The sequence below is a fragment of the Notolepis coatsorum genome (assembly GCF_963971535.1).
Source record: "Notolepis coatsorum genome assembly, chromosome: 15".
Classification (NCBI taxonomy): Eukaryota; Metazoa; Chordata; class Actinopteri; order Aulopiformes; family Paralepididae; genus Notolepis; species Notolepis coatsorum.
The window spans coordinates 67,902,696-67,930,463 of record NC_140179.1 but is presented as its reverse complement, the minus strand read 5'-3'; the positions used below and the strand labels follow the sequence as shown (position 1 = coordinate 67,930,463).

The window sequence follows — 27,768 nt, the reverse complement described above, 5'->3', positions numbered from 1 at the left end:
TTTCCAACTTTTACGAAGTCCTGCCGAATGCACAAGAACCCCTGTGAAAACACTGAACTTCCACTATTGAGTTTAATAACTGACTTCAAGTCAGTTAATGACTCATTAAACACACCAAATGTGATTAAAAAAAGAGGCCATCTGCCTTTTTATTTACGTATGCACAAATGGAAAAAAATCCAACACACCTGTACAAAACAAACTGATCTTTTATCTAGAACTTCTCTGTGTGTCTTATAATATTCAGTCTTCAAAAAGGAGACTATACACTATATATATTTTTGCACAAATATACATATTGATCATGGAAAACCTTGAAAATGGTATATATTGTTCAAAGAAATTGGAGGGGGAAAGGAATATTCATAACATACTATAGGTAGCATGTTTGTAAGACAACTATAGAAGCAATATTATATTTAAAAGTTAGCCTCCGTATAGAGCACAGTGGGTCTTCACATATAGGGCATTCACAACAGCCTTACATAACGGCTCACGTTAAAGGGATAGTTTGGATTGGATTTTGTTACATGAAGTGGCATGAACACCTGCCAGTAGTGTAATGCATAGGGATGTTCGATATTGGCATTTTTTTTTCGATATCCGATATTGTCCATCTCTTAATTTCCGATACAGATCTATGCAGGGATCTCCCCCCCCCCCCCCCCCCAAAAACGGAATAATTTCAGATAATTAAGTAAGGGATAATGTATAGCTATACTCGGCCATTGTCGCAAAATAATTGACCTTCACTGCGTTTAGAACGCAGTGTCGGTCAATTATTTTGCGACAATGACCGAGTATAGCTATACATTATCCCGCTTATTACATGGCTAACTTACTAACAATATACCTAATTAATTTTACACCATCGACAAGACGAGATAAAAATGCAGTTCTGTTGCTCCTCTGTCATCGGCAGGTGTGGACTTGATTGCACCTGATGTAGTGCAGCTGTGCGAGATAAAGCTGGGAACGAGGTTATAGCTTTCGTGACTGCGATCAAAATGCTTGATTGTGATTAGTCAATAGCGCTCTGTTGCCCCTAACAGCGGTCATTATTGCGCGTTGCCCATAGCAGCGGTGAATTATCGAGAAATAATTGACCGCTGCTAGGGGTAACGGAGCGCTATTGACCAATCACAATCAAGCATTTTGGCGAATGTTAAAACACCATGTAATAACACAACACACAAGAGTCCGGAAATGAGAAGGTTTGAATCCACAACACATGCAAACAAAAGTTTTAACTAGGGATGTCCGGTATTATCGGCCTACCGATATTATCGGCCGATATCGGCATTAAAATGTGATATCGGAAAATATCTGTATCGGTTTTCAATAATTTTTAATTTTATTATAATTTATTTTTTACATTTCTATAGAAATGATGTCCGATATTATCGGCCTACCGATATTATCGGCCGATATCGGCATTAAAATGTGATATCGGTTTATATCGGTATCGGAAATTAAGAGTTGGACAATATCGGTATAGGTAAAAAAGCCAATATCGAGCATCCCTAGTTTTAACCGTCCTCAACATAACACTGCAGTATACCCATTTATTTCCAATGCTCGATGGAAACTAAATAATTGTAGATGGTTACAACTTTTGTTTGCATGTTGTGGTGTAAAAAAATAAAACGTTATTCCGGACCCCGTCTGAAGCTGCCAGCTCGCTTGGAACACAGCCAGAACTTCGACCACGGGTCTGGGTAAGTAAACTAAGGGCTATGCATCGATTATACTACAGGCAAGTATTTCATACATCATGGCAAAAAAATTTAAACTATCCCTTTAATATCGGTCATACATTTCCTGCACAAACCACACACTGATGTTGTGAAATCCCATGTCCTGTACTTATGTAGTCGCGTGACTCTTCTCTTGATACCACATAGACAGCGTACGGTACAGTACTAACAATATTAGTCCATCACTGGTCTCATTACTCAAGGTTAGCCTTTGTTCTTCTTCTTCTTCTTCTTCTTGTCGGTGGCGGCGGGAGGTAGTGGATTCTCGGGTGGAGCTCCCAGCTTCTTGGTCTTGGCTTTCTTAACCTTTTCTTTGAGGGCTTCAATGTCAATTTTTCCTTCTGAAGAAACTAAGAAATAGAGGAGGACATAAAATATATATAGGACAATTAATATATCTGTAAGAATTAAAAAAATTATATATATAAATTTAAAAGAAAAACACACATCTTCTGTCTTTTACTATTATGCAGTTTGCTACCAAGTAATCTACTCTGCCTATATTACTACCTACACAGGAAGTGTTTAACACACAGTGATGGAAACTGGATGCTGATATAAAGAAACGAATAACCAATAAATATGAAGTTATATTTGAACCTCTGTTGTCAAGCCTCGTCAATATAACCCACCCCCTTTCTTCACGAATGGAACTGGTGCGGAGTCTGCTTTGAGCGTTTCCTGGGTTAGCGGCTAACGCTAGTTAGCTTAGCCTATTTATGGGATAACTTTAGCCCATTGCTCGTGTCAATTATATTGCATGTCACTGGTCTATAGAAATAAATGCATTCGAACAAGAAACCAATGTATAGACATAGCAATGGCAAAAAAAATTGCCAGGCCTGCGAGCCAGGGAAGTCTTGTGCTTGTAACGTGGCTTCATCTCGAAGTTTTCATCCACTGAGCCGTGAGGCTCAACATGCTTGTTTGGTTGAGGTCTGAACTCGCCAAATTGCCCATAAATATCGTTTTTGTGGGTATTGTCCAGTTGTTGCTGTATGTTTTTATCTGCCCAAAATTCAAGTAAGCTTGCACACCACGCCCCCTGCTCCCTCGTCGGAGACACTGGCGCGCACCCGAAATCACCTATTCCAGCGGTCCAGGTTTGGAGCGAATCAGCGTCCCCGGGGACAGGGGGGAGCGTTCTCATCAGGGACGATCACACCATATTTTGGTGCGATCATGCTCCGATTCGACCCCGAATGGCTAGTGTGAAAGCCCCCTAATTCCTTAATATGAGGAATTCGAGCAGTGGTGGCCTAGATTGTAAAGGATATGGAAACCGGTTGGGTTTCTATTGAACAAAACTCCTTACCAGAAATATCAATATCCAACCTCCCGTTTATGAGTACAAAAGAAATTTGTTATTCAAACATTTGAATAACTAATATGGATCAAACATACACTGAAAATCCGGAACACAGTTCAAAAACGCATAAAGGGTACGGCAGCTTTTTCAAGGGCTATGCCCATAGTAGGAAACAGAGTTGCTCCCATCCATGTGGGATTACATTGACAATGTTGGGCTGAGAATGGATCGATTACAATTAACCGACTATTTGATGGGAAGACATTTAAATCTTTTTCACAACTACAAGACAAATTTGTTCTACCATCAAGATATTTACAAATTAGAAACGATGTCACTAAACACTGGGATATTATTAACTCATTGGACGCCACTCACGAATAAAGTCGGGTTAACTCGCCGACGCTTGAGCGCCAAACCCGAGAAAAGTCGGGTTTTCCATCGTCATTTATTTTATTCGATATTCCCATTCATAATCCATCGAGGGAGCCTGTGTTATCATTGGGAATGAGTCTGAAATCGCAAACGTCCAATACTGCCGCCTGCATCCTTTGAAACTCTGTCTTGAGCTGTGCGTCGATCTAAAGTGTCCGGGCGGGGTTTTCCTTGTCGGGCAGGACAAGCATTTATAACCCATGGATTGAGGAGAATCAAGCACTCCCGGTTCATGTTCTTTGGTAGATTATGTTGGCAACACGATCAACATCAATACTTGGAATGGCGATCAGATAATAGGAATATTCTTTTTAGAGTACATCCTAGTCAAGGTAAGGGCTATATGCTATCAATCTTGCGTTGATCCAAGAATCCCTTCACTGCGATCCGAGCGTATGTGTGTGTGTAACGTATTCCGTTGGTGACGATCAAAGCATAGAAAAAACGACCCCCCCCCCCCCCTTTTCATGCATTCACGATGAAACATAATACCGATAATATGGCGTTGATTTCAAATTGATTGTTGATACAGGCGAGAAACGGCACGGTTGTTAGTGAAATGCACGTATTGCTGCATAGCGTCGTTTTCTGGGATTACTCTAAAACTATACTCATATTCACCACGGTCTAAAACGGTTATGTATGGATGAAAAAATTATTTCTTTTTCACAAATTGAACGATAGATATGCGTCAAATGGGCAATAGTATTATATCCATAGCTATGATATATAATATAGTTTGAGCCCTGCAAACACTGCCATGTATTCCTATACTTTAAAGCGGTGGCCTTCTTACCACGGTACACAGTGCCCTCTGGCGCTGATTGAGTTAAGGACGAACCAACCAATACAGAAACCCATTTTATAAGACTGTGTGAACGCCCGGTATTGACAAAAAAAACAAATATCCCTTATGTACCAAAATCTAGTGCTAGACATGTCTGATAACACTCATACATATTAAAGAAAGATGGGAACTAGAGTAGAGATGAATACAACAGTGGAGGATGAGGACTGGGAGGTCATGTGTTCCAACTGTCACAGGGGGATTGGAAGCCAGTTATGGAAAGAATTTGATTGGAAGGTCAAAATGTGATTCTTCAGAACTGCATTGACGGCATGCGTCTTCAAAAATGACTCTACCAACAAATGCTGGAGGGAATGTGGTATGGTTGGTGATCATATGCACATATTCTGGGACTACCCAAAAATATGGAAATTTTGGAATGATAGAAAAGAAGAAAATATTGGAAACGGACATTCCCATGGACCCAATGTTGTTTGTTAGAAATACAGCACGGACGAGTGATGGACACAGATCAGTACTACATATCTTATTGATTATTGCAAAAAAAATTATTACCATTTATTTTTTAGTAATTGGATGAAACCTGAGCCCCCCATGATCACTCAATGGGTACAGAAGGTCAAACATGTATATATACGATGGAACACATGACAGCCCAGCTACAGTTGAAGATGCCTCTCTTTGAGAGGAGGTGGAGGTTAATTACTAGCTATCTCAAGTAGGCTTGGGACATACTGCTTTGAGACAGGATGGAGGGCAATATACATGTGTATATTATGGGTATGTAGAGGTAGAAATAAGTATGTATAATTGTGTAGGTGGGAATGCTTTGGAGGAGGGACCCAATCTCAAGGTAATTTATTTGTAAGTGTAAAAAAAAAAAAGCAATATGTATCGTGATAACTTATTAGATTTGTCTTTATTCATGTTCATTTATAAATTTTTACATCATAGTTGTATTTGATAGTGTTTATTTTTGTTGATCCCTTTTCTTTTTCCATTATACAACACCTTTGACATGAGAAGCACATTGTTGCGATCTGTATAAAAAGTAGGGGCGGGACAAAAAATCTATACAGCGATATATCAAATGCGACACGTTTATCGATACACTGGTGCCAAGTATCTATATTATTTATTTATTATTTATTTATATATATATAAATGGAAAAAGAAAAGGGATCAACAAAAATAAACACTATCAAATACAACTATGTATAATTCTATTGCAGTAAATGGGATTGTCAAGCAAAATATATTTTTTATTGTATATATATAATAAAATATATTTTTATTATATTTATTTTTTTCTTATATATATATATAAAATATATTTTGCTTGACAATCCCATTTTACTGCAATAAAATTATTGGAAAGAGTGTAGTGTCGTTTCCTGGCCTATGGTATTTTCAGCTATATGCCGCTGGAAAAATACAGCTATATATTTCCATCAATTGATGGACAAAAGACGGAGATGGATATTAACAAAGGAATAATTACAATAAGGATGCCACGAACAACTTACGTTCACCATCACATCAAACTAAATTTAGATTTTGGACATATATTCAGGGCGGCTGGGTAGCGGCTGGGTAGCGCAGCGGACTAAGCGCCTGCCTACCACCGCAGAGACACTGGTATCGAATCCAGCTGTCAGCGGTACCTCCGGCTTGGTCGGTCGTCCATACTAACCAATTGTCAGTGTTAGCGGGTGGGAAGCCGGCGGGGTGTGTATCCTGGTCGTTGTAAACAGCAACTCCTACTGGTCGGTCGGGGCGCCTGCTCAGCGAGGGAGGGAACTGGGGGAAGTAGTGTGAGCCTCCCACACGTTACGCTCCCCCAGTGAGTCCTCACTGTCAGGTGAAAAGAAGCGGCTGGCTGACTCCGCATGTATCGGAGGGGACATGTGATAGTATCCATCAACCCTCCCTAAACCGGCAAGTGGGGGGAAAATGCGCGCAACGACCAGGAAGGGGGCATAACGACTCAATTAGAATAGGAGAAAAAATAGATACAAAAAAATATATATACCGGTACGTATATTACATACCTTTATGGGTCTTCTTAATTACAGGCTTCTCCTTGGGGGGTATAAAGGCTTTGTTCCGCTGCTCCTGCCTCTTGGTCACCACCTCTGCTTCTTTGATCTTTAGAGAAAAGGACAATTAAGACGTAAAGGAACGGAATCAGATCAAACTAACAAACTAGGATCCAGACATTTCATATCAAACTTACCGCCAAATATTTTGTAAGAAACACATTTTAGATAACATTTTAGGTCGAAAAATAGAAAGCAAACAAGTCGCCATTTTCTTTCTGAAAACAGGGGGGGCAGTGTGTCACGGACTGCCCACTAGCAGCACGTTTATCCAATCAGGCGCATTCGACATATCGAAGTAGAGAGGGGACACAAGCATGCAACGTGCACACAACATTCCCACGCTTCCCAAAGGTCAACGCTCAGAAACGTCCCAAGCACAGCTAAATAAGAAAGTCCAGGCAGAGAGAGAGGAATCTCTGTAGATAAAGACAGACAGCCCAACGCATCACCGGTACATCACTCCCTACAATTGAGTCTATCCATCACAAGCGGCATCGGAGGAAAGCACGTAGCATCGTCAATGACACCCCTCATCATGGTTGCCCTCCTCCCCTCCGGGAGGCGCTACAGGAACCTCTGCTCCAAGTCAAGCAGACTCAGGAACAGCTTCTTTCCCTCAGCTGTCATATCTCTGAACTCTGCCACGTTGACAGCATCCCCTCTACCCACCCCCGTCTGTACCCAGCACATTAGTTCTTTTACATATCTGTAGATACTATATATATATACATAATTATCCTACGAGTCGGTGGTGGCAGGCGCCCTCTTGTACGCTGTGACCTGCTGGGGCAGCGGTCTGAGAGCAGGGGACGCAAACAGGCTGGATAAGCTGGTCAGGGAGGCCAGTAGCGTGGTTGGGGTGGAGCTGGACTCTCTAGCGAGGGTGGCGGAGAGGAGGAGCCTTGCTAAGCTCCAGGCCATCAGGGAAAACCCCTCCCACCCACTATACACAGACTTGGCTGACAGGAGGAGCATGTTCAGTGCTAGACTAACACTCCCTAAATGTAGCACTGAACGGCACTGGAAGTCCTTCATTCGGACAGCCATCAGACTTTACAATGCATCACTGTGCCTCACTGCATCACTGAGCACAGGGTGACAGTTACCATATTCCTGGACTTTTAAAACACTGTGCAATATTACACTTACTGTATACTTCTGTATATTTTATTCTATTCTTAGGCCATTTGTTTTGTTATTCTTATTTCTTGTGACTTTGTTCTGTCTAAATGTTTAATGTGAGCGATTTGTAGTGTCAAATTTCCCTCGGGATGATTAAAGTATTTCTATTCTATTATCCTGCTGGACAGTATGACTTAGGGCTGTCCCCGACTAAGGATTTGGATGGTCGACTATGATTGGCCAAAATTTGCCGTTAGTCGACTATTGGTCGACAAAATTGGTCATTCCATTTGGGCTGTGGGGGTGCTTAATGTCTGAAGGAGTCGACTGAAGGCTTCTTGTCCTCTGCAAAAGCATGCAATTGGTCCACTGATGGATACATCTTGATATTTGTCTAGTCTAGTGTGTTCATTAGATGGGTGAAATCCTCTTTCAGTGCCTCTGTGCCTGTTTTCGTAGGCAGTTAGCCTCTGGGATGCGTGCCATTAGCGTTAGCCACGCTTCTAGGCCTTTCTTTTGGAAAGAATGATAATCTTTTATGATTTTACTTTTTATATATATATATATATATATATATATATATATATATATATTCGACTAAGAGGTTGGCCAGTCGACTACGGCTCCTTTCGACCGATTAGTCGACTAATAGGGGTCAGCCCTAGTACTATGACTACTACCATACTGTCTTTACACCTGTATCACTGTACATATTATACTACAACTCTGTACATACATCTGATTAGCAAGACATTGCCCCAACATGGAAATACTCAAGTTAAGTAGAAGTATCTCAAAAACAATGAATTAGTTACTTTCCAGTATGCTATAACCACATGATGACATTTTTGGTCATACCTTGATCTCTTCCATCTTCTTCCTTTTCTTCACACTCTCCCGGAGGAAGAACTCTCCTGTAGCGAGGTCCTTGTCGATCTACAAACAAACGGGTTTTAAAAAAATATATATCTATTTTGCACAAAAATAAAAAGACACAAATCTGTGGGTTACTCAAGAGGGCAAAACAAGGTTTCATGTTGTCTAGCAGGTGGCAATGTCTTATACTGTGGTGGACTGGTGTATGTGTGTTTTCAAAAACACTAAGTAAGTAGGAGACATGCATTGTAGGTTTTCGTATTTTCATAGGCCATGTTGACAATAAGAAACATGTATTTTACACTGGCCTTATCCTTTAAGACCTTTCCAAACTGAATTTAAGACAATTTAATACTCGTGTGTGAAATGTGCTATACAAATAAACGTGCCTTGCCGGGCAGTACACATCTAGAACCATGTATATATATATATATATATATATATATATATATATATGGGCTGTCAAAGTTAGCGCATTAACACAAATGCATATTAATGTCACTCATTTCTTTGACGCATAACCTTTTTTTTTATTATTATTGTAAAAATGTACAAACATTCAGTCATACCATTTCATATATCAAGAAAAACAAATGTAATTTTGATAAGGGACCTCTTCAGACAAAGTAAGTGAAGTAAACTTATATGTGTCACTTCTTCTGAAACATATGCCCAGACAATGAAAATAACCTCTCACATGGTACTGTGCGAGAGGGAGAGAACTTTCGTTTTACTGTACAAAAGTATATATATAAGTCTGTAAAAGGTTGGCAAGCTATTAACATTGGACTCCATTCAGTTGGATTTTTGACACCGATGTGATTCCACATTTTAGGTTGGACACAATACATTGTGATTTGCTTTAATAGTGCGAGGGATCCAGGAAATGATCTTTGAGTAATAGAAAATGTAGTACAATGTGTCTGTTGTGATGCATTGAGGTACATCGTTTGGTGCTCAACCCTTTCACTACCACACTACATAAGGTTAACCCTTTACTATCACACTACAGACGGTTAAGCATTTGTCACGTGGCAGTGAAAAGTTAAACAACAGGGTATGATTTAGTGAACCTTTATAAGAGCAGAGTTGGACTCTACATTGTGAGTACTCGCATTAATGAGTAATGTTACATTTAGCAGGTCAATATGGCCTTCTGTCGTTTGCCATGTTATGATTATGTCAGCACATTTATTTTATGCTAAATGCAGTACCGTTGTTTTTCCTGACAATATTAGTCATTTATTTTATTTAATAAACATACATTTGCATAAAAGCAAGAATTATCTGTCCACTCGCATGTTGATAAGTGTATTAAACACTTGAAAAATATCCCCTTTATGGTACATTTTGAACAGATAGAAGATGTGTGATTAATAATGATTACTCAGTTATGTATGGACAATCATGCGCCTTTCACTGCCACTCTACCAAAAGGTTAACCGTCTGGTAGTGTGATCGTAAAGGGTTAACCTTCTGTAGTGTGGCAGTGAAAGGGTTTTAATCATGATTCAATATTTGATCGATTTACCTAATATATGCGCGTGTATGTATATAGTATATGTATGAATCGCATGTCCCCCCCTTCTGACCTGGCTCAGTGGTTGCTCTGGCGGGAAGGGCGTGTACTCCTTCTTCACGCCCTTCTTCTTGGGCTCCCTGCGCTTTGACAGGTTCTTGTGGCGGAAGTTGGGCAGGAATCTCTCCCAGCTCTGAGTGCGCAGGTCGGGGTCCTTAGACAACTCACGCTTAATCATCAGCGTCTGGTCGGCCCCCAAACGGTGACCATAGTCAATAGAAAGAGAGCGAGAGAGAAAGGGGGATCGAAAGGAGAGAAAAAGAACGAGGATTACATTCATATAGGCATGCTTGGAAAACTCAAAACCGGTTTTGTTCCTGCATTTTGGTTTAAAATTCTTACAAAATCAATATTGGCCGATGTTTTGTCATGTCGGTATCTGTCTGACTCAACAAACTGTCATCTGGAGCTTATCTATGGACAATGAAAGGGGCCTTTGTGTGTACACACTAGGGGTGGGAATCACCAGTTTCATCATGATACGATACGATATCGATTCTTTGGACAACGATACGATTAGATTCAGGTGCCTGCGATCGATATGAGATGATATCATATGCCCATTTAACACAATCAGTAACATTTAGATCAACAAAAAAAAGGTATCATTTGACATTTGTATTTTTGAGCTCTTCCAGACATTTAAAGGAAAATCAATCTATTGTTTTTAATACAAATAGACCTCCTGTTCACTGTAAAGTGCCACGTTTTTATATATTGAGCTTTAAACTTTAAGCTACATTTTTTTGGAACTCAAAACTCACAACCTCCCTCTCCCAAACCGTTCCTACAACAATTTGTTGATGTTGCATGATCATGTATAGGCCTACATTTATTATGTATTATATTGTTTATGTTTAAATAACATTTAAACATCAAACTCCTCTGACCTCATCTGGTCTTTCCAAAGACCCGCGCACACACACACACAGAAAGGGAGAATGCTATGCTGTAACGTCTACACACACGGAGCTACTGCTGTTGTTCTTGGGCGGATATGAGACTCGCCACAGGATTTTCAAAATAAGAGTATCGATATGAATCGATCTTATTACATCGCATCGATCCGATTCGATTGTTGATAATTACATCGATGTATCGATCTGGATCGATGTATCGTCCCACCCCTAGTACACACCCAAATGTATAGCGTCTGAATTTGCATCTGTAAAAGCCACCCTTTTACTACGTGTTTTGTTTGCATTTCCACGATAGCGTGCCCTCAGCTCCAGGTGATGCCGACCATGACATGCGAGCCCAGAGGTAGCATTGTGTCAGTCACGGAGGTTCAGAACAAGGATGGAAATCATCTTCATTGGGCACGCATGCAATTGGTCAAATACTTTTATGCTTCGCAAGTTCGCAATACCCCAGTATAAATGTTTTTTTTTTAAATATATATCTGGTTGGAATGTATTAGGTTATTCTTCTTCTTTTTTTATTTAACTAGGAAGTCCCATTGAGATACAAGATACAAGACCTGGCCAAGATGACAGCAATAACATTTGCAATATATCAGAGCAATACAAATTTGCGGTACATCACACAAGTACATAATAAAAGTGCATGTATACAATATACAATACATCACATGTAAACACAAAACAGAATAGTCTACATAATAGTAAAAGTGTATGACAGTAAAATACAGGGCAATAGGGAGGTGTAGTGGTTACGTCATTGCTGTTTTTCGAGTTCCACCCTCTGTCCAACGCAATGTATTTCCCCATTGCCCATTTCTAAATAGTCTCGTTTAAAACAAAAAGCATTAACATTTGCATGGTGTACCTTTCTGTGCGTATTCATCCACAATCTATAGCTCAACATGAAAATATTCACAATTAATCATTAAAGAAAATCACCAAATTGTATTTCAACCAAAAATGCTTAAACAATAATGTTAGTGATAGAAGGGATCTTTTGCAAAAATGGAAAGCTTTTCAATTTCCATGCGGCAGAATTGTTACAATAGCAGATAATCCATTTTCCCAATGATAAATCCCTATACGGTGGAACAACCAGTGACGTCAGACTACACCTCCCTATACAGTAATTTTGCAGTTTTGGAGTTGGGACCAGACTACAGAAAGCAGCGACATTCTTCTTGTAGGAAGTTATGTAATACAGATTTAAATTTGCAGAGAGAGACCAGGGTATCTAAGTGGATATGGTCCTGTAGCCCATTCCATGCCCAAGGCTTCTGTTTTTAAGATTACATCGTCAGATTCCAAAAAGCCACTTACTGCTTCAAAGTGACTTCCTCTCCCTTCGTAGTCTCTTGCAAAGTGCCCGTTACCTACATCAAACTGTGGCAGTCATCTGTACAACTACAGACAACTAACTCCTACAAATGCAGATATGCCAACCCTGAACACTTTTTTTTTTTACAACTTAGGCGGCCGGAAATTCAGATTTGTCTGCCAATTCATAAAGATGAGGACATGAGGTATAGCTAAAACCCTAACCATAGCCTAAAACTATTATTTTGTAGCTATGGTGAAATAAATATTTTAGAGCTGGGTAATACAGCTACTACTGATAGATCTCATATTGCATTACATGGTATGATGACCTAATAACAATACAAGTTTCAAGTTTCTTTAATAGTTGTCATACAGAAGTACAGAATACTTTCATACAAAATGCTTCTTACTGTTACGCTCCAGAGACTGTGCTAGACAAGATAGTATCAAATAACATAGTATAGCATGTAATTTAGAAGAAGAAAATGAGGTCACAGTGTTCGGTATAGACATATGTACAATGTTCTGAGTTACCATATAATATACAATACTATGCAGTGTACTAATGTACAGTACTATATAGTGCAAAGCAGAAATGGGATGAGGTACAATTTACAGTAAGGTGTACGAGTTGTAGTGCAATCCTTCATCAATAAATATAAAGTGTGGGGAGTGGGTGCTACAGTGTGTTTGTTTAAAGTGGGTGTGTGCTATAAAGTGTGTGGAGTGGGTGCTACAGTGTGTTTGTTTAAAGTGAGTGTGTGCGTGTGGATGTGTGTGCTATGTGCGTTTGGTGGTTTGTTGTTGTGTAGTGTTCATTGTTCATTGTTCATTGTTCATTGTTCATTCATACAGACATGAATATGAACATGGCTGTTGAAACTGTAGAAGAATCAACAGAAAGAGCATTTTCTCCTCTTTCGGTTTATTATTGGAACTAATCATCAGTTGTGCAGACATGAACACATGTCTAAGGCAACGGGTACCATGTTAAAAGACTATATGCTGCTAGTGAGATGACTTGGCTTAGCCGGACATACCTTGATGTTGTAGATGGGGTGGATATTCTTCATGGTGTCCAATACCACTTTGCGGACCTGCATCAACGGAAAAATGTATACACATGCTTTTTATTTGCACACATTTTGATTTGATTTTATTAGGGATCCCCATTAGCTGGTGCAATAGCAACCAGCTAGTCTTCCTGGGGTCCACACACACAAAAACATACAAAAACAATCACCATTGCAAAAACAAAATTATTAAAAGTCAGTACACACAATGCATAATGAAACTACTGTAACAATTAAGATAGCTAAAATTACACAAAAACAAAAAATTACTTTACAGTGTTAAAAACAATTTAAGATTCTTTTTAAAAGTGAATCTACTGTAAATGCAGCAGAGGTTCCGAGGCAGGCCATTCCAAAGAGTTAATGCTCTAAAAATAAAAGATCTCCCCAAAGCGCTGGTTCTAGGACCTGGCAATTCAAGCTGCCCATTACTGGAACCTCTAGTCACTAGTGTAATGCTCATGCACAGTATTACTAAAAACAATCTGATTATGTATAAAAACAGGAGTTTTACTGCTCATGACCAACTTTAACAGCACAAGTATATTAAAAGACAATCTATTTTCAACGTTAAGCCAAGAGAGGCGGGCATGAATACAGCTCACATTAGACCTTAGGCCCATATTAGACTAGTGTTTTTGTGGTCGTTTTTTGAATACGTTTCATGTCCCTTTTACACAGAAATGCGTTTTTTGGCGGATACGTTGTGGCCCCTACTGAAACGCTAAATTGTGTTTTCCGTTTTTGAGCAGCGCCAAAACTCGCCGACAACAGTCCTGTAGCCTTCACGGAGCCGTTGTTGCGAAAACGCCCATGCGCAGTAGATACCATCTGCGTGCCCTTCCGGTGACAGCAAATAGCTGCAGCTACCATGTGTTGTCAAGTTATTGTTATAAGGACCCCAGTCCAAGCTACAACAGTCTGCATTCCCTTAACAATTGTTTGTATTGAGCCGTATTGTATTGTACCCATATGCAATATGTTAAATAAAGTTTACATCCATTCATTCTGCTAGCAATTACCGATTGCATGAGCAGCTGGCTAACGTTAGCTATCAGACCCTGTTAGCTCAGAGCTCCTCTTTCAATCTTTAACAAGCATTAAACAAATGGCCCAGCCATCTATTCACCTTTGTTTAATACACACAGCGTTGTCTCTAATGTTATCTAGCTACTGATAGCTCCCGATATCATCAGTGTGGTGCTGGCTAACTAGCGTGAGCTAACGTTAGCTTCTAGCCACAATGCTATACTGTTATAATGGCATATTCCATCCACGTTAGCATGCAGCTAACAATCCCCCCGCCGATCCTTTTTTGAGACTAAACTATCCGCTCTTGGTGGTCACTTGTGTTGATGTTAGTTTTGTCTCATCAACAAACGAGAGGCAGAACACAGTGAATGTATCCGTTTTGTTTATTGCACTTTTATTACACTTTGCTGAAAAAGAAGTGCTGCATTGGCGGCGCCCGCTTGTTGACATTTTCTTTGCAGGAAGTGTATTGGCACATTAAAGTTCCGATTGGTTGAAAATTGCCTTCATGTTCGCCACCTACTGCCACCTACTGCTTTGGCAGTGTACTACATCACTGTGCTCATATGACAAAACGAAAGTACTCGGGTTGCAACGTATGTCTCACTTGGCTACCGTTGCGTTGCGATCTGGAGAAACCAAAAACGAAACTAAGGTGTAACCGGCGCCTTTAGTGAGCAGCCCAGTACCAACCGTGCTGCCCTGTTCTGGCCCACCTGGAGCTTCCTGAGGTCACCACTGGCAGCAGATGACCACATCGCAGAGCAATAGTCAAGATGACATAAAACTAAACTTTGCACTATCTGACATAAAAGGGGACGGGCAACAAAAGAAGCACATTTCCTGGAAATACCAATTGCTCTTCCCATTTTTAAAACAATATAATTAATATGCTGAGACCAAGACAGAGTGCAATCCAGCATCACTCCAAGGAGTTTAGTACTTTCAACTTGTTTAAATTAAGCTTTGGATTTGTAGATAACCTGTGCCTTGTTCCCAGCACAATACATTTAGTCTTGGAGATATTAAGGACAAGTCTATTACATACTACCCAGTCATGCACAACTTTAAGTTCTCTGCTCAAAACTTCATTAAGTACATTGCATGATGGTGCAGCGTAATACAATGTTGAATCATCTGCATAAAGAACTGTTGTAGCACATTTGGTAGCCCAAGATAGGTCATTAGTAAATACAGAGAAGAGCAAAGGTCCTAGGCAACTTCCATGATAAAAGGTTTTAGTGAATAATAATAATTTATTAAAAAGGGTAATTAAAATGGCTGGTTATCACTGACTCCCTTTAATACCTAACAGAGTTTAACCATAGCAACCTGAATTAATTAAATAAGCTCATTTGTGAAATCTTTTCATAATTCTCTCTTATGAATGTGACATAATCATAACAGAGGCATTCACTGCCAATCCACCAAGCTTTAGGTATGAAATATATTTTGTACGCGTCACGCGTGTCAGTAAATCATTGTCAGTCAAGTTGAAAAACAAATACAAATAAACCATACATTTTCAGGAGTACAGTCACACTGATTTAATCATTCTAAAATGCATTCTAATTAATGAGATAATAACGGGTTATTCATGAAAATGGACAATTACAGAATAGAACACTGAACCTGGAAATCTTTTAAAAAATCTTCAAACGGGGACTGACTTCGCATATAGACTATAGGCATTTACAGCTGTTCCAATGTAAATCCGTGCGCTTCCGCCCGCTCTGAAGTCGGACTCTCGCTGTTCTCGCACGAAACCCGTGCGTGCCTCTGGTCTGTCCCCGGCGTTATACCTATTCTTATGTCTGCAATTTATGCAATGTTTTTAATTCTGTCAATTGTGTGCTGATTTTATGACCATGTTCATTTTTTTAATTATTATTATTTTTAGCATTTTTACAGCTTTATTGGTCACGTAGGACCGACAGAGGAGAGGGGGAACGGGAGGAGATGTGGGGAAGACATGCGACAAATATCGCCGGGAGCGGGAGGCGAACCCGGGACGCTTGAAGCCTTTCTCCAACGCGTTCGTGTTTCCGCGTCTCTGATTGGCCAGGTCATGTGACATGTACGCCCAATCGTGGGACTGCAAGTTTCTACACTGAAGGAAACGGGTGTTTTGGGTGTTTTTCAATGTATGTGATGTATAGATTGGGGGGAGATGAGAGCATCTAAAGGGGGCCGGGTCAGGGAGGTCGAAATGTGCAGGCTGACAGTGGTGGGAGCAGGAGACGGTGGTTCAGAGCGAGCAGGGTATTAGTGTGAGCACCACACTGAGCAGAGCAGAATGTTTTGAATTCCCCAGTACATCAACAAGCTGATACCAGCACAGAGCGAGGGAGAGGGGTGACATCCTTAATGAAACAGTAATGAAACATTTTGAAATGTGTGAAAGGTTATTAGCAGTTGTCATGACAGCGCGTCGCATGACAACCAGGAGAGGGGCGGGGCTGTCGTTGCGATGACGAAGATCTATAACTCGAACAGTGGTTCCGGGTATGGGCAGACTACAATCTGACTGAGACTAAGAGGGAAGAAATCATCAGAGACTCTCATCCCTCTCACCCTCGCCGGTGGGGGGGGGAATGACACATCATCATTAGCTTCGGCTAACGGGAGAAGGGTTCTGGCTAGACGAGGCCTGAGCCACTATTGGACTGAATAACAGCAGAGACGATAGCAATGAAAATACAATCTGATAACATCTGGGCTGAGGCTTCTGTTTATATCAATAAACAACGCTCTTTCAAGAAAGGTATGCCGTCAAGGTGTCGAATTCTTACGAAGGTGGAGAATTACTACGGTATGCGGATTGCACTAACGGGGAGAGATAAGGATTGTACAGCCAGTATACGAGACGTCAGGATCATTAAAAGTACACAATGCAGAGAGACCATGGAGAGGTGAGAACACAAGAAGACGTGATACTGGCAGATTGATCAGAATCTAACAACTGGTTAAGCTTAGGCGACTCTTTCGAAGTTGGTTAAGGTTAGAGTTTGTCTTAGAGCATGGTGATAGAACGCCTGCCCTGATTCCAAACTCTAACCTTAACCAACTTCGAAAGAGTCGCCTAAGCTTAACCAGTGATAAACTAGGCGTTAGGTAGTTTGCAGGCTGTTCGACCCGGAAATAGGCGCAGAACTTGCCGTCCCACGATTGGCGCACATGTCACATGACCTGGCCAATCAGAGCGCAAAACGGGAACCCGGAAACACGGACGCGTTGGAGAAAAGCTACACGCACCCAGGACGGCCGCGTAGGTGTGCGAGGCACTATGAGGGCGCCCCCATGTTCATTTTATACTAATTGCTGTGGGGCACTCTGGACTGCGGTCCATGTGTGAAAAGTGCGATATAGATAGTCATATTTATTATTAAATTGAAAATGAGGGTGACCTCAATTGTCCTTTCGAGAATAAATAAAGGTTTGAATTAATGAATGAAAGACATAAGATTAGTTAGATAAATTAATAAATTACACATGGAATCCTATATTTTCAAATGACAAATTCAGTGTTTTGTGTATGGAAGGAAAAAAACTTTAAGATCTTTGTGAACTTAGCAGGTGCGTTTGCCCTACATTTAAATCTTGCCCTGGGACACTGGCGTATTCAAAACATACTAATATGGGCCACACGGGTGACCCACCAGAAACAGGTCCTCTACCCTTTTCATGGCCCTGACCCACAGTTTAAGAACTGCCGCTGTGTAGATCTAATAGTTGTGAGGCCCCTACCTCCTTCAGACCACTGAAAGGCCCCAAGGCCGACACCGTGTTGCCCTGCACCATGACGTAGCAGCTGGTCAACAGCTCCAGTGCCTGGAAAAAAGAGATGGAAGGAAGAGAAATTAAAAGATTTTAAAACAAGCAGCTTAAACACAAATCCATCATGTGTCCATCTGGACTGCTGGTCATCCTGGTCTAACTAAATAATAATAATAATAATAATAATAATAATAATAATAATAATAATAATAATAATAATAATAATAATAATAATAATAATAATAATAAAGAACGGGAGTGGTTCTTGTATAGTAAATAGATGGATATAGCAAATGAGGATATATAGTATAACTGTAGATTGTATAGTATAGTATTGTATAGTAGTGTACATAAGACCCAGTGCCTCATCCGTAGCTAACAGTGTATTGCACTATCGCAGGACCTTAGCATGTCTTTTACCATGCTTTTTGTAAACTTTATGTACATTATACCCGTTATGTCTTAATCTTATTACTTCTATTATTGCACAAATGTCTTATTCTTATTACTTGTATTATTGCACAATCGCTGCGGGCATGACCACCCGCATTTCACTGTATGCTTGTATGCCTTGACAATTAAAACTCTTGACTCGACTTGTGTAGTGATAGCTAGGGAGTGTAAGGCTATGTGTCCACTCAAAGCCTTTTTTTCAAGGCGGACCGCTTTGAAAAAAAGAAGAAAAAAAAGCTTCTAGCATTTTTCTGGGTCTCCCCAGAGGTCGCGCCAGCAGCGGCTCCGCCCCTTCCTCGATGAGTTACATTGATGAGCGCGCTCCTTTCCAAAAAAGTTTAACTAGTTTCAACTTTATGAGCTGGGAGCGCTCCGCCAAAAACGCTGCCGTCGAGAGCTCATAAAATGCGAAGCGCGGCTCTGGGAAGAGGAGCGCGCCTGACGCTTCTCCAGCATAGAAATGAATGACAGAAAGGAGCCGACAACTCATAAAACGTCCCCTATGGACACAAGCCCTAACTGAGTAAGCGCAACACTGCCCTCTAGTGGTACATTGCTCAAAATGCAGAATAGGGACACAGTCTGGTGGCATTTCAAATGTGTTGGAGTTCCCACTTACCGGTGTCGACATGATCTGTATGAATAAAATACATTTCTAAGATAATCAAATTTTGTACATACTATTTTTGTAAATAAAACAAGGTTAGCCTCACAATCCTGTGCCGTGTCATTGTCACATGTTACAAATAATCTTACCCAAACAAACCCTACATGGCCAAAAAAAGAACACACACAACCAACGGCAGCTAGATAAGAGACATCAGTTATTCACATGGGCCATGTTTTGCTCATCAGACTGATACAATCAATAAAAAAAAATCACTATCACCAGCCAATATGTGCAAATACATATATCTGTCCAGTTTTGCTCATCGGACCAATATATCTCTTCAGTTTTGCTCATCGGACAAATACCGATATAGGAAAAATCACCATCATCGGCCGCTACTGATAGTCACCGATATATCGTGGATCCCTAGTTCCCACCCAATGACAAACGTAAAATTCCCTGATTGTTCAACCAAGAACGTTAAAGGGATGAAACAATGTTATTATGGGGGAGAAAAGAGCTATAACTATGAATTATAAAAGCTGAAAAACTCAAATGTATGATAAGTCTAATTTCCTGTAGTGCCACTTAAAAATAACATTCTGATATACACCGATTTAACAAGAGAGCCTATATCAGATTCCCCAGACGTTCCACGCTTGGAATAGAGCTCTCAAAATGCCAGCTATTCCATGGCACCCAGGGAAACTGGGCGTTCGTTCTGTTCATCTAATCCTGGTTCCAGTGAAGGACTCACTTTGAGGGTGGAGCCCTTGGGACCGATGAGCCTCTCTCTCCTCTTCACAAAGCGCTCCCTGTTGCCCACCAACGAGCCAATCTTGATTATATCACACGCCACGTCGTCCTGTAATATCCGTACCGCCTGGGGGCATGGGGACAAAGGGAAGAAGAAAATGAACCTTTGCATTCAAGAACCGTATGATTCCATTCTCAGACAGCCCATGTAGTTGCAGTTGTAAAGTCAATCCAAATTCACCTGGGAGTGTGAATGTGATACATCACAAGGAAGTACTCAACCTCTGCTGTACTTAAAATGTACTATAAGATGTAAATTATGTAGAGTAATAATTTATATAAAAATAATAATAAAACAGGTGAGGAAGTAAAAGTATTTATTTTGCCCCAAAACAATCGGGAATTTAAAAAATGTTGGTGGGTCCAAAAGTTATGTTGTTTACATGTATCCCCTCTCCCTACTTCCCATTGCCCCACGTGGAATGCACCTATGACATGGTGGTGCTCTAGAGTGACATCTAGTGGCTGAATGTTATCTATAGCACCTTAGATACTTTCCCTCTGAAAACATAAGGAGTGATATGGTTCTTCATCTGAGGTATTCAAATAGCCAAAGTACCTAGGGGGTGTAAAAACTTAAGTACAGATCTGAATAGTCGGGAAGTAAAGATGCATGTTCAATACAGTGTATTAAAATGTAAAACTATTGTTAATTCTTCTCTCGTTCTCTGCCCTAGGTCTATAGTGTTTTCCCTCTCTGTTTAACTGGTGGTATGGCATGACTACTTCTAGTTGACATGTAGGGTAAAATTAAGGCTCATTTTCATCATATACATTTAAGAATCGAAACTCGAATCATCATCTAAATAAAAAATGTAAAGAGGTCCTTCTGCATAAGGGATTTTCCCCTCTCAATTAAATCCTGTAATCAGTTGAGTCGACAACATCCTTTAATGGTATTAATTTATTTAGTTGAGGACAGCCCTAATTCAGTCCATTCTGCAACTAAAACTGTAATTCAAATGAATCTAATCTAAAACTGGTGCGCCCCAAAATGTATTAATTATTACTAGTGCTGTCAAACGATTAAAATATTTAACTCGATTAATCGCATGATTGTCCATAGTTAACTCGCGATTAATCGCAAATTAATCGCATTTTTTTTAATTTTTTTTTTTACAGATCTTTTTCAAGTTCCAAGTTTTAATACTCTTATCAACATGCGAGTCAACAAATGCTTGCTTTATGCAGCCATTTAACACAAAAGGATGACCCTCATGCATTGCAAATTTGCATCAAACTCAAAACAGAGTGATGCACAAAATAACTTAAAAGAAAATAATAATTTAAAACAATGAATAAAGTGTGCATGAAATAATAGGGGAAAGAAAACGTTAGGAACTTGTTACATTCACACACACAAGGGCTGATTAATCACACACCCCCCTCTCTCCCTCACAAACACACTCTCCCAGCTCTCTTTCTCTTTTGCCCCTTCCTCATCTCTCTCACCCCCCTCTCTCTCTATAATCACACACACACACACACACACACTTCAGAAACAAACATAGTATCAATGAGAGCATCAATAATACACCTGAGTGAAGTCTAGTAAAAAAATCTTGAGTTAAAAAAATTAGTGGCATTAATAGAATCGGGAGTTAACGCGATATTAACGCGATATATTTGACAGCCTTAATTATTACAAACCTGCATCTGAGCAGCAGATTCTCAGAAGATCTACTGCATAATAATTACCTGTTCAAATGGGACACTCCTGGCAAGCAGCTTGATGAGGTCCCTTCCTCTCAGAATGACATAAGGGTCAAAAGTCTTCTTAGTGGTAGAAACAGAGATGCTACCCTCAATCAAGTCCAGGGTTGCTTTGATGTGCTGTACAGGAAGGCAAAGAGTACAATTATATATATATGTATATATTTTTTTAATCAAACGTCTTCCCATATTTTACAAGTAGGGTAATTATGGCTTTCATTCAGCGTGCCAAGCATGTATTTGTAGTATTGTGAATGAATTAATACTTTATTAACAGATTGCAGAATGGGTACAATACAGTATGGCTCAATACACACAATTGTTAACACTTTGAGCGCCACTCACGGCTAATCTCGGGTTTACGATTGTGACGCTGAAAGCCACGTCACAGCTTTTCTCTGATTTTTTTTTTTTTAGCTATCTGAAATCATATTGCATCACGCAAGCCTACCGTTGGAGATCCAGGGGCCCCGGCAATCAGATGTGAAAAAAGCGCCCCTACCGTCTCCCAGAAGGTAAATCACCCTTTTGGAATGGACAATGAAAATGGATGGGAAAAAAAATTATTCCAGTCCACATTTTCCAGTCCACTGATGCAGCCGGAGTTACCAGAGTTCACTCTGGAGCCTCTGAGCCACGGCGAGCATGGGTTATACTGTACACACGTTGGATCAATATACTTATCGATTTTTTCGAATGGTGATCAGGAATTGGAATATACCATTTGGATACCATCTGATGTCAGGTAAGGAATCTATGTTATCAGTGTTAGGATAATCAGACTCGTTTTCATGGAGATATAAGCGTTTCCACTATATGTGATATGGCTGTTTCACTGTAAAAGCCACGAGGAAATAATAGCAGCAATTATCAGCGCACGGCACGAGCATGCGTGCGCACACATATACTATCGACTAGGGATGCACCGATATGAAAATTGGCCACCGATACCGATTGTTCAACTAACACAATCGGCCGATACCGATACTTGTGGCAAAAAATAAGTATTTGTAATTTTTTTTTAATATTTTTTTTTTAATTTTTTTAATGAAACTACTGTATATTTGTATGTGTATGTTTGTATTTGTAGGCCTCTTTACTTACTTAAAAAAAGGAAACATCAAGAAATATGTTTATGGTATCACTATTATTCTCTCCCAGTATCGTCTGGCGGCCTGCAGCGGGATACTATTTTCTCAACCAGAGCTTTCAACCAATGCAATGGAACCATTCTGGCAGCCTGCAGCGGGATACTATTCTCTCAACCAGAGCTTTCAACCAATGCAATGGAACCATTTTGATTGACTGTCGATTCGGCCAATTACGCCACACCGCTAGCACCCACCTCCTGCTGTTCTTACCACCAATCGGCAAACGTTTATTCATTTTCTACTTCGGGGCATGCCGCCATTGATCTGCTTGCGAGTCAAACTCAGAACCACAACAAGCTAATACGTTAGCTGCCCGGCAGTGCCCGCCGACCAGGGAGCTCCACAGGATGGCCAAACGAGACACAATGATTTTACTGCAACAAATGTTATAATAAAACAAAGCCTTTCTATACATTTGTCTGGTTGAAAACTTTATTAACACATTGCAGAATGTGTAGTTGGGTACGGAATGAGCAACGGAATGGAACCGAGCTATGAACGGCTTGCTTGCTATCTTCGGGTAAATACTATGCTATTGAACGTGTAACTAACTATATAACGTTAATGCCACAAAACGAATGTTTGTGTCATTTTAACAGCAGATACTTTCTTAAATGCCATCCTCCCGACAGAGCGGTGTCGATGGGGAGCTCTGATGGGTTCGCTTGGTTGTGTTATTAGCATTGAACAGATAACCGAAAGCTAGCGTTAACTAATGTTAATAATAATATGCTGATGTTATTGTCCGTGTAACACTAACTATATAACGTTAATGCCACAAAACGACTGCCTTGTTAATCATAAGTAGTAACTTTGATGCAGTAGCTTGTGTGTGTGTGTGGGGGACGGCGGGCGTTGTGCAGGTAGGTCGCGAGTGAACTTTTTTTTTTTGCCTTTTGACGCTACACAAATTGATGGTTATTTATCGGCGACTGCTATCGGCACATTTGAGCTTATCGGCCGATAGCAGTCACCAAGGCACTTATCGGCCGATACCGATACCCGACCGATATATCGGTGCACCCCTACTATCGACCATCTAGCGTTGATTTGAAAACGATTCATAAATAGACAGACAAATGATAATGTTCTGGAATATTCCAGTAAAAGGCAATTATCAGGGAATGTGTTGTTTTTTCTTCGAAACAGAGTGGTTTTCAAAATGCTATAAAAAGGAAATGAAGCGATAAAAACACAATCTGCTTTGCCAATGTTGACTGGAAAATGATTCTTTGATAAGCGATGGGCAGATTAGACACATAGCATAATTTAAAACATAGATTAGGCGATATTAACGTTACATGGGCTGTGGACCGTGGCATCAACGGGGTAAAAAGGAAAACACGGCCTGGCACTGAAAGTGTTAAGGGGATGCAGACCAGAGAAAGACTTTCGTCTTGTTTACATCAGGGTCCCCCATTTTCAATTCATCATAAAAAGCTAGGGTTGTCACTAATGACTACATTTGGAATAGTTTTGACATAGATACAGCATCAAGTTGATAGATTACAAATGTCAGTGTTCTTGTTCTCTCTCTGTACTTACTGCCTCTTTCTCTGTACTTACTGCATCTCTCTCTCTCTGTTCTCTCTGTACTTACTGCATCTCTCTCTCTGTTCTCTCTGTACTTACTGCATCTCTCTCTGTACTTACTGCCTCTCTGTACTTACTGCCTCTCTGTTCTCTCTCTGTACTTACTGCCTCTCTCTCTGTTCTCTCTCTGTACTTACTGCCTCTCTGTGTTCTCTCTGTACTTACTGCCTCTCTCTCTCTGTTCTCTCTCTGTACTTACTGCCTCTCTGTGTTCTCTCTGTACTTACTGCCTCTCTCCGTTCTCTCTGTACTTACTGCATCTCTCTCTCTCTCTGTACTTACTGCCTCTCTCTGTGTTCTCTCTCTGTACTTACTGCCTCTCTCTCTCTCTGTACTTACTGCCTCTCTGTGTTCTCTCTCTGTACTTACTGCCTCTCTCTGTTCTCTCTCTCTTTGTACTTACTGCTTCTCTCTGTACTTACTGCCTCTCTCTCTGTACTTACTGCCTCTCCCAGGGCCTTCTGCACCAGGGGCCAACACTCCTTCAGGTAGGCTTCTCTGTATTTCGGGAACAGGGTGGCGAAGCTGCTCTCGTCCAGCAGCCCCCTGGGATTGTCTTCTTTTGTGAATGCCGGTTCCTTCCATCCATCGGGAACAGTTAATAGTTCCGATTCATCCACTGCAAGAGACATTTGGTCACATATATATATGACGAAAACCTTAAATGTTTTACAAAATCCCGTGGCTAACACCAAGTTAGCTAACGGTTAACGTTACATGTGTGCAATACAATACTAGCCAGCTAACGGTACCCCTTTAGCAAGAGTTTCAATTTCAAAAGGAGCGGCCAATCGAGCATGATTTCGACAGATATATCCCAATAATATCCAGCATGTAACGTACCTTGCTTTTTAGTCTTTTTCGACTTATTTCCAGTCTGTGCTTCGCTCACGCTGTCTTCCATAGTGGAGGACGCCATTGTTGTTGATGGAAACGGTAGTGACGTCGTGTCGCTCTTCTTCGGCTTTCAGGGACCGTGCGAGAAGCTGCTCATAAACGGTAAGCGCCCCTATCGGTTTGATATATAACCTCCCTGGATATGGGTTTTTATAGAAAACCACATGTATTAGCTCTATCATTGACCCACTAACTTTTCAACGTTCCTAGAAACGGGTGTTCCCAGAGATAATCCAAAAAGCAATTCCTACAGTATTTTCAAATCAGATGATTCATGTTAATTTACAAACTACGGCCCAATATAAAATAGTTCTCCAATATCTCAATTCAAATAATACATTAATACAGTGATGGAAAGTATTTTTACTCGAGTACTGTAACTTAAAGTACAAGTAGCTACACATTTTACTTAAGTCAGCCGATAGAGTTGTGCCCTTCCTGATGACTTGGATAAAAGCATCAGCTAAATGACTAAATGTAAATGTAAGAGAGTATTTTCATTTTAGGCAACTTTATACTTTTACTCCACTACATTTTAAAGGAAATATTGTACTTTTTACTCCACTACATATCTCAATCCATCATTTACTAGTTACTTTGAAGAAAAATATTTTGCATAGAAAACATGGCAAACATTTATGAATATTATATACTTTCACATTTGAAGCCTGTCAACATCAAGAGGACGTAATCAGAGAAGCATAACTGGACACAAACACTTTAACATAACCTATAGAGGTCAATGGATAGAGGATTGAATGCTCCCAAGCACTGGAAGACTACACATCATGTAGAGTGCATACTTTTACTTTAGATACTAGTGTAGAGTATGTCAAAATATTTTTTCTTGACCTTTCGACACTGTGAATCATGATATAGTACTGTTAAAGCTATATTAAAGATTCAACTGGACTTGAAGTCTTTATTCGTAGCACACATTGCAACGTAGTCATGCAGCGGCACACGCATACAATGGGTGACAAATAGGAACACACATGTGCGGAGACGGTGTTAATCACTACACCACCGTGCCACCTGATCCATATAGATTCCAACGAAAGGTCTTCAACTGGCTAAAAAAAATGTTGTTAATGATAGAGAATACGACGTTGCTAAAAACTGCGAGTCCAGCAGAGCTGCATTATCATGTAGAGTACCACAAGGATCCATACTTGCTTGGCCCATTATAATTTCTTATTTATATCAATGATTTTGCTGCTGTATCAAATAACATATTCCCCATTTTATTTGCAAATCTTGTTCTTTCCCATAAACATTTCAAACCCCTTATCAATGAGGCAAACCTTGGTCTTCTTGCCTATTCTGAATGGTTCCAATTGAACAAATGATCACAAAATATTAAAATAATCGAATTTCATTATATTTTCTGGAAGGATAAAATATAATAAAGATTAAGCTAAACTCTCTATTGAGGGCATAGTGTATGTTCCACTCGGTTTTGGGGGGTAATGTTGTTGAAAAGAACAAATTAGTTTGGTGTGTAAAAAAGTTATCTATACGAATGATTAGGAATATTTGTCAATAAGTCCCATCTCTTGACCTTATACTACAGCTTAATATAGTCATACCTTACAGTACCTACTGCAATGTTGTATGGGCCAGCACTTATCCCACATACAGTATCTCCATAAAATTCAAAAAAGGTTTGTTAGACTAGTCACACTTAGATTTAGTCCAGGGAACCATTTGAATCTTTATTTCATAAACTTAAAATAACTATTTTTGATATTAACATCCTACCTACACATGTATTTTTAATCTATAAGGTGCAATTACAATTTACCACTATGTTTCCAACAATATGTCTGTAAGAATTCCTCTATTCATTCTTACCAAACGAGACAAACAATCTACATCTTCCTTTCCATCATACCAACAAGGAGCAGTATTTCATTATGAATTGAAAATGGGGAACCCTGATGTAAACAAGACGAAAGTCTTTCTCTGGTCTGCATCCCCTTAACAATTGTGTGTATTGAGCCGTACTATTGTACCCATTCTGCAATCTGTTAATAAAGTTTTCAATCCGTATTCAATTAAGTATAGATGTGTACAACTGTGGAACGCCAACCTACACCTGGTAGACAGTTCACCCTCTAACCGTTTTTGAAAACTACCTTCACTGGCCACACAACAGAAGGTTAACCCTTTACTATCACACAACCGACGGTCGCCGGCTGTCGTGTGGCAGTGAAAGGGTTAACCTTCTGTGTATTGTCGCAGTGAAAGGGTTAACAGTTGGTAGTGCAGCAGTGAAAGGGTTAATAACCAACACACAACTAATTGTGTTTGCTTTCACTTTATTTACTTTTGTATTTCTGGCTGATTGGTTGGTTGGTTTATTTAAATCCTTTCATATTTCTGACTGATCCTTTCATTTTGGCCACTTCATTGTGTTTGT

General features: G+C 40.1%; 1 protein-coding gene across 1 annotated transcript; it reads right to left on the bottom strand.

Annotated features, from left to right (window-relative positions):
• Positions 1–792: 792 nt before the first annotated feature.
• On the bottom strand, positions 793–25,370 carry krr1 (KRR1 small subunit processome component homolog). The gene is made up of 10 exons (XM_084330208.1): positions 25,293–25,370; positions 24,893–25,068; positions 21,691–21,825; positions 19,934–20,059; positions 18,084–18,167; positions 13,272–13,328; positions 10,002–10,172; positions 8,392–8,469; positions 6,361–6,457; positions 793–2,107 (listed from the first exon to the last, which is right to left on the bottom strand). The coding sequence occupies exons 1-10, from the start codon at positions 25,366–25,368 to the stop codon at positions 1,962–1,964; spliced, it is 1,146 nt and encodes a 381-aa protein (XP_084186334.1). The 5' UTR covers positions 25,369–25,370; the 3' UTR covers positions 793–1,961.
• Positions 25,371–27,768: the final 2,398 nt, after the last annotated feature.